Raw genomic sequence first — 12,428 nt, 5'->3', positions numbered from 1 at the left:
AAAAAAAAAAAGTTTCAGTCACATCTGCCCATCCCCACACATCCTGCTTTTTAAAATCTACTTGCTCATTGGCTAACAACTGGTCAATCATAAGTCATCAGCCAATGAACATACAGAACGTAAGACAAAGATTTAAAAAGGAATTAACTAAATTAATTAATCAATTACACCAGTAAACTAAACTAAAGCTGACCATCTGGTGTCTTTAAGGCACAATGCAGGTTTGAGACACTTTTATATTAGCTTTATTTTTCCAACCTAGAACTTACGTCCATGTTTTATGCTGTGTTTTGGAGCATAATGTTGCAGCTAGGTCAGTAATAGTATTTGGGCTGATTAAAGCCATTGTACTGAACCTCATTAGTGGTTTTGTTTCTTTGTAGGATGTTTTTTGCAATTATCTAACAAATGACACACACTGTTGTGATGGTTAACTGTACTTAAAAGTCAAGACAGTAATCCTGTTTTTGTGAGTGAAATCACATTATTTTATTAATCTGTTACTTATGACTAATGAGCACATGCATCCGTATATACATGGATGTAGTTTGCTAACCTTGCATTAAATGATAACTTCAGGCTCAAAATCCTTATCAAAATATTTACTTCTGTTAAAAAAAATACAAGATGGCTGCTAGCTAAATCTTCTGTTTGCAAGCTCACAAACAGGGTGCAACATTGGCTGCATCCATCTTTTACATACAGTCAATGGCTGCACTTTATCTCTATAGGGATTTTTTGAGGGCTCTACAACTATGTCCTAATGAACCATCAAAGAAACCACCAAACAGTCTACTGGGATTCACTGTGATTAAAGTGAGCAGGATTGCAGAACTAATGAGTAATGGAAAGACAACGGTCAATGTAATTTTGCATACTGACAAAAACAGGAGAAAAGCTTCACAAGGGGCAGAAAACACAGTGTCCTCACACGATGATTACTTCAGCATGGATTTGATTTCATTCACAAATAAAAAGGGGAAACAGCTGCAGACAGAATGAAATCAGCAAGCCGAGCACAACGGGCTCAGATCTAAAGCCCAGCGCAATCAATCAAAGCGTGTCACAGACATCTGTGTTTCATGAGTCTGAGTCTCGACAATAAGAAAAAGGGGAAAGTCGGGTATAAAATTAGAGCGAATCACAACACTTCACTGGCGTTTCTGCCTTTGACTTTGCTAAATTTCACACACAGCAAGTGTGGATCTTGTGGATCTTCCTCAACAACACTAAACTAAAAACTTTCGCGGATTTGAACAAACTTGGCCAGGGAGATTGATTAACGGAGGCGGCGACGAGGGCATGTTGGCCAGGTGCGGCACATCATCGCTCAGGTTAAAAAGGATTCATACAGTCTCACGTAAGACAACAAAAGCTCTGTGCATGGTGGCCCTCAGCCCAGCAGCTGGCAGGTGACATTTCTGCCAGCTTGGATGCACTCCACTCAGTGACATTAGGACACACACACACACACTTATCTAACTCTCAATGCAAGCCTGAACAGACACAAGTGCATCTGTCCAAGCATGCACACGTATACTTTAACACAAAACAGACGACAAACTGGAAGGAACAACTGCAATGCAATTTGTCTTAAGCCTCTTCCACACAATCAGGTCCCCCAGCACTGTCATTAATGTAAAATGTAAAATTCAGCTGCCACCTGCTGAACAGTTCGTTGCTATTAATAGCTCCTATTGCTTCATGATGCATGTAACTTATATAACAAGTCCACACAGTAAACAATATGCACACTAAAGAGAGTCAGTGCTTGACTAAATGACATTCTTAAGAGTAATCAGACATGGAAAAAAAAGTTAAAATATCACTTTAGATAACAAACGTAGTACGATAGTAGATAACAGATATTCATTAAAGACAAAAATCATTTGTTTATCTAGGAAATTGATTCAGAAGCATGTAGATGATTGCACGGGGGTAATTTTGAACAGCTGGATAGGAACATCAAATATCATCATTTAAATTCCTTGAAAGGTTTTGAGGGGAAAGAAAAAGAAACACTGGATGTTAAACACAAGTAAAACAAACACTCATGGTTCTTCTCACCTTCTCCTAGGCTATATCGCAGGCGGGCGTCCCATGCCTGCAGGGCCTCCCTGCTGTCAAAGCCCAGCAAAACAGCCTGATTCAGGCAGAGGATGGTCAGAGTAAAAGCCACACCCTCATACCACTGTCCAGCTTCCAAGCCGCAGATCTCCTCCAAGGTGATGCTCGCCCTCTCCTTGTTGCCGTGAACTTTCTCTGATTTGTCTTTAAAAACCAGCAACACGAGGCAGTCTGCAGGACAGACAATGAGCAGGAGACGAAACAAAGACAGAAGAACACAGTCTGCATTAAAACATTATTAAATTCTACTCTTTTTTTTAAGGTGTAACAGTTTATTTAAAAAAAATAAAAAAATAAAGTAAAATCAATACTGGAATCCCCAAATGACACTGACAGTTACTAACAGGATGTATTTTGACCCACAGTAGCTACTGTAGTGTCCTCTGTTTGTTGCCACCTTTCAAACAATCAGTGTCAACTGACAAAACAACACTGTGTGTGTCCGTGTATCATCCCTCTCCTTCACACACACTCGCATAACTGAGGCATGAGCACAGACAGCTGGGATAACATGACATCAAAGATTTGAAGAGCAGCAGCACTCAGCCTCACTGTGGAGCATGTTGAGCTGTGCAGCGCAACATACCCAAGAAACCTTTCTGCGGTAAAACTGAATGCGGTACAAATACAAGTTCACGCTAAATCCACTCACTTTTCCATAAAATATTTGAAAATGTGTGCAAATATAATGACTACTAGATTTTATTTCCGCAGAGCCGAAGCCTCGCAGGTAAGCGTGACTGTTCACATTCATGGTACATCTAAAAATACAGCGAGTCTCTGGCTCGGACTTTAGCACATTAGCTTTGAAGATGGGCTCAAATAAGAACCACAGGTTTGAAGCTTGTGTGATGTTGTTTTAGAAATAATCTGAAAGCCTGCTGTTGTACAGCAGAAGCAGTACACGTGGTAAAAATTAATAATTTATAAATGTAATTGTGTAAAAAGAAAAAGTAAACTGTGCAGAAATGCTTTCAAGAGTGAGTTTACAGCATGGGGGAAAAAGACAGTGTGTGGATTAAAAGCACCTTTGGCATCAGTTTTCCCATTTTTTTAAAACACAATCCCACGTTAAATGTTTGAGTCATTAAAAACGATTAATGAAATTCTTTTAGCTTGTGCTAATGTTTCAGCTCTTTTTCAGAACCATTGTGTAATATAGGTTTTACTAGAGGTGGGCAAGTGTGGATAGTATCAATATCATCTCTGGTATTGGTGTCAGATTGATGCTAGCTCAATAATAGGCTCCATACTTTGTTTCTATCCACTGGGTTCAGTATGTAGCCTGCTGAACTGTATTAAATAAATTATTATTATTTTGGAAACGAAAAAAAAATATACATATGTCAAAAATCCACTATTAAAAACGTCTGAACTTTGTGTTGACAGTCACGTCTATTTTATTTTAGCCCATAACACATTTAAACAACTGAAGTTTCCCCAAAGTGGCACATTTACATTACAGGCAAAATAGAAGGAAAAAACTGTTTATCTGCACGAAACTGCACAAAAACCTAATAATTGTGTTTTGCTCTGGTAATTACTTATTGGGAAAAGTTAAAATCATTGATTTAGTGTTCAGAATTTACAAATTAACAACAATTCACCAAATCTCCCCTAGATAAACTGCCTTTATAGGTTAGGTTTCAAAGTATCGGCAACACTGGTTCCGTATTTACTTGGTATCGGATCTACAACACAAGTTGCAGTATCACCCCACACACACACACACACACACACGTCTTTTAATACCAACTGTGGTTTGCACACATGTTGATTTTGAAATTCAAATGTATTGAATTTGTCATGCAAGCTTTATTTTAAAAGTTTTAGGTCTTTTTGTCCCTCCTTGGACGCCATAGCCTCCTGGGTCAAAGCTGTGTATTTGAACACAAACGCAGGCCCTTTGAAGCCGAGGCTTGTTGAGCTTTCACGCAACAGAAAACACAAGCAGTGCAACACCAGCTCACCGTCCTCCTCCAGCTTGTCGCGGCAGATCTGTGTAGCCGCTGTCAGATTTAATTTCAAAACAACAATGCGAGCGAGAAATGCTAAAAACAAAATTAGCTAGTTTTTAAGTTTTTTTTTTTACCTGCTACAGGCGACGGTTTGCGGAGCACGAGCCACCTAGTTTTCCACTGTGAAACAAAAGAAAAGTTTTTGGGGGGGTTTTAAAGCACTGGTCAAAGTGTGCATAGGAGATATCCGCATATTAAGACAAAGTAAAAGCAACCTTTTTCCCGTCTCTGAGTCTGGCGTATCCCTCCACGACAACAGAATCCGTCATCTTCAGTCATGGTTCCTGACAGCTGCAGAGTCGCTGCCTGAATGAGGGGTCACTTTCAAAATAGCTGCGCTCTCCTCTAGCGGGGCGCAAACTCGCCCCCCAGCAAGGAAGGCACATGGAAAATGGCATGACCAGTGTCTGTCTGTCTGTCTGTCTGCCTGCCTGTGTGTCCGTCTGCCGGCCATGCTGCTGCTGCCACCTGGGCTGGTACAGTGAGACGCTCCCGCGTGTTTAACATGCCACACGCCACTCTAACAGTAAAACCGAGCACGTTAATACATCAAACTAGACATATACACTCGCCGGACACTTTATTAGGTACACCTTTTCAACAGCTCGTTAATCAACCAATCACAGGGCAGCAACCATCTTTAGGATTCACGGAATGAAACGGAGGAAATGTACAGTGAGCGTCAGTTCTCAGCGAGATCGCCTTGTTGATGAGATTAGAGGAAGGAAACAGTAACTTGAATAGCATAAAAGAACATTGTGAATGTTCTTTTATTCACAATGTTGGGCTACAGCAGCAGAAGACCACACTGGGAGAGAACTAAGGAAACAGGAAACTGAGGCTATATAATTGTCATGGGCTCACCAACATTGGACAACAGAAGATTGAAAAAAATTGGTCCAGCGGGAAAACATCACCATGTCAATGAGCCGGCTCACTCCACCGTCACCTGATCTCAATCCAGCAGTGCACCTTTGTGGAGATGCATGTGGAGCAAATGTGTAATGCTATCATATCAGTATGGATCAATATGTGTACTAATCTTCTAATAAAGTGGCCATTGAATGTAGCACCACCCTTTTGCATTCATGTGGGGTCAAAATGTTAACGAGTTAAACTAAGCAGTTGCCAGGATTCGTGGGTTGTTTTTTTGTTCGTTTGTTTGTCTGTTGTTGTCTCACTGTGCTCTGTTTTTGTCTTTTTCTTTATTCCACCCAACCGGTTGTAGCAGACTGCTGCCCCTTCCTGAGCCTGCCTTTGCTGGAGGTTTGTTCCTGTTCCTTCCCACCATCACAAAGTGGTGATGGATTGTTGAAGTTTTCTTCAAAATACTGTAGGTCCTTTACAGTATAAAGCACTTTGAGGTGTTGCTGTGTTTTGGCACTAAATAAATAAATCTGATTCTGAATTGCATCAAATGGAAGTACACTGGACTGAAGGTTAAGTCAATGGAAAGCAACCAGAAAAAAACACAAAACAACTGGAAAAAGGTTTGACAATTAAACAAGTTATAAGGATTTTAACTGTGGACATATCACAGCGAACTGCTCTGCAGTTTGTTTGGTCCGCCTCCTCTGAAAGGCCTTGGTACAGTTGTTTTAGTCTGCACACCTGTGCAAAAGAACCACACCAAGGGCGGAAAGCAATCTGAAGTTCAATTTAAACGGAGTAAACAACTAAACACCGTGAAGGTGTACCGGTATTTAGAATTTCCAGAAAAAAGGTCACCCACACCCCGAGGTAATTTGTATCCATGCACTTCATTGATTTGAGAACCAAAGCAGGGCAGTCTAACTTCAGGGGTGTGTTTGGTGCCACCCAAGGTCTCCCAGACCCTGGAGCTAATCACATACACTCAGTGTCTCTGGACCTATTAAGGTCATTTTAAGCTTTTAATACCCCTTTATTATCTTTACATTCAGTTGTTCTTGGAGCTACTTTCTGTATTTGGCTTCATAGTTTTAGGTATCTGGAAAGTTTATCCACAAAACAACCTTAAAACTGAACTGTGCATATTAAAAGTACCACATCAAGTCTATACAGTCTTTTTATGTAATTGTACATATATCAGCAATAAATATATATTGTTTTTTACCCAGTTTCTGTTATTTTCTTAGAGATGTTTCACTGTTTCAAAGCTAATGTGCTTAACTAGTATAGTAAAAGGACTCAAGACCTTGAGATGAGCTATTTTTAATCCATCTATTATTTCTAAAGCCCATTTATATACTTAATTTAAAAAAAAAAAAAAAACTAAAGAGAGAAATATCTGATGAATGAACTGAACAGCAATACATATCAAATCTCAGAAAATCCAGCCTCGTGATAACAGAGAAAAGTCCACTTGGAGAAAAACATCATGGTATTCAGCTTGTAAGTGAACCTTGAGACTGGCTTGTTTTAATTACATTCACAACATATCACAGCTCTTTAACAAAGACACTCAAAGTTTGATGTCACTGAAAGTCATTGAAGGTTTATTCAGTCTCAAAATATTTCACAGTTAAACAAATAACCTGTAAACTTCCAGAAGCTTTACAATAATTAAAAAAAATTGTAAAAAAGTTCATATATAATATCTCTAAACATCTCATGCAGGAAAGGTTATTTCCAGGTAATGTCGTTTGGTGAAGGCTTGGGTTTGCGTTTGATCACTGAATCGATCCAGTCTATGTAATTCACTACTTTTGTGTAAACTCCGGGTTTATTGGAGCGGCCGCAGCCCTCCCCCCAGCTGACGATCCCGTACAAGAAGCTGACGTCATTCCTCCCACAAGCCAGCGGGCCCCCGGAGTCGCCCTGAGGAAACGCACAAGGGGATGTACACATGAATATACACGCAGATCACAGTGAAGGCACACAAACGGCTGAGTCACACACTTAAAAATGAATATATTGCTCAAAATTGCTCTCTACCTATGAGCTAAACAGTCAGTTGTCTCATTTCATTTAACAGGAAGGAGTTCAAATATTTTACACAGCAGGATGAGGGGGTAGTGTCGCACCACAGACATCTCTGAATATCACTGAGACCCTCGTTGCCTTCCCCCAACATTTCACTCAGGGGAATCCCTCCTGCCATCTTAAGTGCTGTTCCATTACTGTGAAACCTCGAGCCTGGCCTCTGATGTCATCCCCAACAGAGCCAAGGCGGGGGGTTAAGTACTGTACCGTCCCAGACACAGTGAAATAAAGACATTTGTTTTCTTCTTTCTTAAATTCACGTGTATTTAAGTTTGTATAGTCACGCATTAAATGAGATGTTGAAAAGGTAACGTTGATTTTTTTTAAACTCTAAAGTCTGTCATTGTAAAATAGATTTTTGGTTAAAATGTGATCTTCATGAAGCAAAGTAGTTCATATCTCCAATATCCAGCAGCTTCATATAATTGCAATGACCTGCAGCGGGATCACATGCAGCGTTTGATGCAGCGTGTAAGAGTGTAGTTGAGAGCAGGAGCATTAACACTGTGAGTTAGAACTATTAACACAATCTAACTCTTAATTTAAATACTGTTAAATAATTAAAGAAAAAACTAACAAAAATATACCATAAAATAAAAAAATGTAAAAAGTATGCTCAGCTTTTTGGTTCTGGCTGAGAGTAAAATAAGTGAAGCAGAATCTGAAATGAAAAAAAAAAATGTAATGACAGAAAAGAGATTAAATCGCAAAAAAGTTCCTGAAGTTAAAGTCCTATTGATATTCTTTATAAATAACTTGATAATAAGAGATAATATTGTCACTATTGCGCTCAATCGCCCACTTTCCCAAGTGAATTTGCCACCCTGATAAGGATAAGCGGAAGAGAATGGATGGATGGACCTACTCCACTGATGTTTCCGAAAAGCCTTTTATAGAGTTTTAAGCTTTTAACCCAGCCAACCAGCTATGAGGTGAATCATGACTATAAAGGAAAAGATTCAGATAAACAATTAAAGGGAAATAAAAAGAAAAAAAATGATTAGTTAAAACAGTGAAGGAACTACTCATCCCATAATGTTTTGCAATTCATCGAATTTACAGCAAACGACTTCTAACCTTCTAACCTTCCTTTAGATATGTCCATGGTAACCTTCATATCCAACCACGAGAGATACCTCTGTTTAAATTCAGCATTTTCTTCATGACATAGTAAATAAAACTTGTTTCCCCAAAAACAAAGTTGTTATCATATGTTATCATGGTTTCTTGTGACACATATCATCATTTCACAATGTCATAGCAGCTCTACTATGTATAGTTATAGTATTATGGCTCATAATCAGAACGTGACTATGAGCTTTATTTCCAGGACCTCACTGCTGAGCTCTATAGTGCTGGTGAATCTGGTGTCTTAACTGCAAATAGAACATTGAGCCAGGAGCTAATTTAAAATTTAAAAAGATGTTTCTATCATGGGACTCTGTGTTAGGACACCAGCACTTCCTTGGCAGAATTACATCAAAACATGACAGTCCTCAAAATGCTTCCCTACCTGGCACGCATCAACGCAGCCGTTAATCCCTGCACAAATCATGTCACTGGTGACATGGTTGCCATACACTTCTGGCTTCTTGCAGTTATCGTGAGGAGTCAGTCTTACTCCAGCCTCCTGCAGAGTGGAGTATCCCATTCCCTCTGTCAAATAAAACACAAATGAGTCGTGTTAGATAAAAGCCCAGTAACACCGAGCTGTCACCCCGTATTTTTTCCCGGTCCTTATGCTAAGCTAAGCTAGGCTAATCGTCTCCCGGCTGTGACAGATTTAGCCCTCAAGATGAAAGCAAATTACTATTTTCCAAAGTGACAAAATGTTTCTTTTATGTGTGTTAAAAATAAATCTGAAACTTTTCTCAAAGACACATAGCAGCGCAAACAATTTTGGCCCCACCCTCACGGTTTAAGCGTGTAAACAAATAAATAATTCACTGGAGGTGCACGACAAATGTGCTCCCTGTGATCAATGCACCAATGTAAATAGTTGTCATCGTGACAAAACGGAAATGACACAGCTCTGCCATGACCTCCTCATTACTCACTCTCTTGTGTATGTCCCCAGCCACTAATGGTGCAGCAGTAGTAATCGGGGAACGTCATGCTTTTGTCTGGGAGACAGATGGGCCTGATGAACGGGGTTTTCTTCACACATCGCCCGTCCTGCTTCTTCAGTTTGATTAGAACTGCCAAACAGAAATGAAATGTTATGAAACAGGAAAAGAAATGAAGCAAAGGTATGAAGCGAGTGGCTGACTTCGCCTTGGGAAAATGCCACACCCAACTGTCAATATACATATATGTGTGCATCTGTGTTTGTGTGTGTTTTTATTGCGGGGGTGCAGAGGGACACAGCTGTTCAGTGAAGCACAGCTGTGCATACAGACTGGGTTCTTAAGTGGGTTTGTGTGTTTCTGAACAGGGACAAGAGGTCTTCCAGTTTATGTGAGTCACTGGCATATGTGTGCGCGTGTGTGTGTGTGTATGCGTTAAATAATTACCAATGTCATGCAGTGTTGGGTTAAACACTGAGAAGTGCCTTGGAAAGATGTAGTCCTCCACTCCAAATGTCCTCGTGTTGGGACTGGTGGTATTAAAGCTATGCTGGCCCAGGACCACACGGATTTGAGATTTCAGGGGGCTGAAGAAAGACATTCTTAATTAATTCATTATAGTATACCAGTATACCAAAGTCCACACTCACAAAGCTCATCAAGTCAAAATAAACTTGAGGTAACTGGAGTACTTCACCTTGTTTTTCGTGAAATCTGGTGGGAAAATTAGAGAACCCATAATACCTTCACAGAACATTTGTTTGAGCTTTTAGCAGCACAGTCAATCACATTTGGCCTTTAAGGGGGGTGAAAAAGGAAGCCAATGCAGAACTTCCAAATGCTGCAATTAAACGGGTGTTTTTCCTGCCATTTGGAAAGTAGTCGATGAGTATTTGTTTGAGTATTAAGTGCAAACTATGGACGAACGCATGAATCTGCTAGCAAACAAAACAATACCAAAAGTTAAAGTTATGCATTATTAAAGAGAATATAGCTTCCAGGTCTAAAAGGTGAAGCAAATGCAGACGTGCCTTAAACCAGCCCTTGCTTGGCATTATGCTTACATTGCTTGAGAGTTGCCTGCCCTTTTGGATGTGATATAACTGCATGTCACTCAGGAAAACTGTGCATTTTGCGACCACTTGGTGAGTGGTTGCTGGAGACTGCTAGCCCTCATTAGCTAAACTCAGTTGCAAAGACGATGCTGTATCAAAAAACGTGTTGGCTGCAAGCAGATTCTTTGCAGTTTGCATGAAAGACAGCATTTTGTATAATTGCTAACTGCTAGCAAAGCGGTACTTAAACTTGGAGAAAGTGCAACGCAAACCAGAAACAGTCTCTGTTTCTGGCATCGCACTTTGTAAAATCTTACTGCTGTTTGCAAAGTAGTTGGAAAGTGTTTGCAGGCAAGTTGAAAACACGACCAAAGTAATAACAAAGAGGTTTTCACTAATTAATTGACATTTTATGCTGGTGACTGGCAGTTGCTAAGGATTCAGTGACTGGTCTCTAGCCCTGTTTGTCTGGGGCTTTAGCCATTACTTTTCCAGGAGCGGTATATAGCTACAGGATGCTAACCAAGCTTACCAACCAATCATTAGCTGATAATTTAGCACAGCGTCCTACCATCCAAATGTGGTCATTCAAGATGGCAAAAAGACCATTCTTATCATGATTGTTACACCTGTAGGAACCATAGTAGCAACAATAGACAGGAAGAGAACAATGACACACAAAGGGAGTCAGACTGGTTGACCGATCTTTTAGCCATGTGGCATGCATTCTTACCACTTCGTCACTTGGGCTAAAAATCAGTCTAATTTTTATTACACTACTTTAAAGTCTAATAATTAAAATCTAATGATTTTAATGTCACTTGTGCTGTAAAAAAAATCCACTTAATTCTGTAATTTTCCTTCCTAAAGCACCATGCTGGCTATAAGATAGTTAAACCCCTGCGATGTTGATAATGCTATTTTATATTATGAATTTTAATTAATACTTTCTAATAAGAAATCCAATCATGCCCCAACTGTACTAAAACACAGTTGTAGCAGTAGACATGGGGCTTAAAAAGAAAGCCTTGCAGATACCATATATTGTATTTTACTATATGCACTCCGCTGTGTAGGTCCAGTGCAACATTCAGTTGCTTTAGCTAAAGATTTAAACTTGTGGATGTCAGTAAACAGACATCTGTTTTACTGACATCAGAGGAAGGTGCTAACATTTGCATGTAAACATTACAACATGCATATTTAGACACGTTTGTTATATAATACAGAGAGAATATATTACTGTTTAAAATTCAAGAAATGTGACTTTTTGTCAAGCTTCCTTTAGTCTTTCATAGACTGACTCAAAAGGGGATACGATTTCTTAAAAGACTCACACTTTCCAAGGTTAAGAGATAACACTGTGTAGAGGGGAAAAAATGGCTGGAAAAACTCATAGCGTTGCCTTTTTTCCACTAATGTGTGTAACATCCTCTGCAGCGGTAGAATTCAATACATACTTGCTGAAGAAGCAGTGGGCCGCAGACACGACCCAGCAAGAGGAGATGAGAGTGCCGCCGCAGAAGTCTGACTGTCCGATGTAAATGGCTGCCATCCATGGATGACTACCTTCCAGAGACGAAGTTCCACCCATTATCCTCCCTCTGGCTGTCGATAACCTCTTCTTGTGCTTTTTCCCGCATAAGGGTTTTTTGGCCGGCTTGGAGGGTTTGGGTTTTTCAATGGTGGGCAGGACGTTGAATGGAGTAAACCTCAGAGAAGAAGCTGAGAAAAGTTCAAACAGAGGATTATTTTCAGCTCAACTTGGACACACCAAAATGCCACTTTCTAAAAAGAGCTAAAAGACGCTAACAGATAAGAAACTACAAATCAATCAACTAGCTTAGATTTAGACTTTTTTTTTTTTTTTAAACTAGCTTCCTAAATACCTCTTCTGAATAATTTTGAATCTACTGCTGGTTGATTTCCCCCTGCAAGAAGCACAAAAAACAAAAATAGTCATTTCTATAAGGTGATGATGTTCAGTGTGGCAAAGCTTCCTCTGGCTGCAAATCATGTGTTGAGGATGATCAGGAAGAGGATTATGCATACCCCTGGCATCATGACAGACAGACAGCTGTTGCAAACCCCACTCACCACATCAACATCTGGCTCCACCTGACGTGACGTGTTGATTCAGGGTGAGTAATGTCTTATTATTTCCCCCATATCTAACCTAGCCAATGTTTTTCCTTTTT

The 12,428-nt window shown here is 39.8% G+C and overlaps 2 protein-coding genes across 5 annotated transcripts in view; both read right to left on the bottom strand.

The window, feature by feature from the left end:
* Nucleotides 1–4,709, bottom strand: part of LOC102196684 (protein Dok-7) — a 42,435-nt gene extending 37,726 nt beyond the window's left edge. For both annotated transcript variants that reach the window (XM_005749750.1, XM_005749751.1), the window contains exons 1-3: nt 4,361–4,709; nt 4,220–4,265; nt 2,068–2,298 (exon numbers count right to left, since the gene is read on the bottom strand). In XM_005749750.1, coding sequence (XP_005749807.1) covers nt 2,068–2,298; nt 4,220–4,265; nt 4,361–4,414 — 331 coding nt within the window. In that variant the 5' untranslated portion in view covers nt 4,415–4,709. The remainder of the gene's footprint in view (nt 1–2,067; nt 2,299–4,219; nt 4,266–4,360) is intronic.
* Nucleotides 4,710–6,604: 1,895 nt separating this feature from the next.
* The window catches only part of hgfac (HGF activator), a 16,635-nt gene continuing 10,811 nt past the window's right edge, over nt 6,605–12,428 (bottom strand). For all 3 annotated transcript variants that reach the window (XM_005749748.1, XM_013915073.1, XM_013915074.1), the window contains 5 exons: nt 11,691–11,955; nt 9,623–9,762; nt 9,167–9,307; nt 8,623–8,765; nt 6,605–6,944 (listed from right to left, as the gene is read on the bottom strand). In XM_005749748.1, coding sequence (XP_005749805.1) covers nt 6,750–6,944; nt 8,623–8,765; nt 9,167–9,307; nt 9,623–9,762; nt 11,691–11,955 — 884 coding nt within the window. In that variant the 3' untranslated portion in view covers nt 6,605–6,749. The remainder of the gene's footprint in view (nt 6,945–8,622; nt 8,766–9,166; nt 9,308–9,622; nt 9,763–11,690; nt 11,956–12,428) is intronic.

This window comes from Pundamilia nyererei, unplaced genomic scaffold, assembly GCF_000239375.1.
Source record: "Pundamilia nyererei isolate P.nyererei 1_Seehausen unplaced genomic scaffold, PunNye1.0 scaffold00254, whole genome shotgun sequence".
NCBI lineage: Eukaryota > Metazoa > Chordata > Actinopteri > Cichliformes > Cichlidae > Pundamilia > Pundamilia nyererei.
Note: the sequence above shows the minus strand (reverse complement) of the source record. Positions and strands in the feature narration are given on the sequence as shown.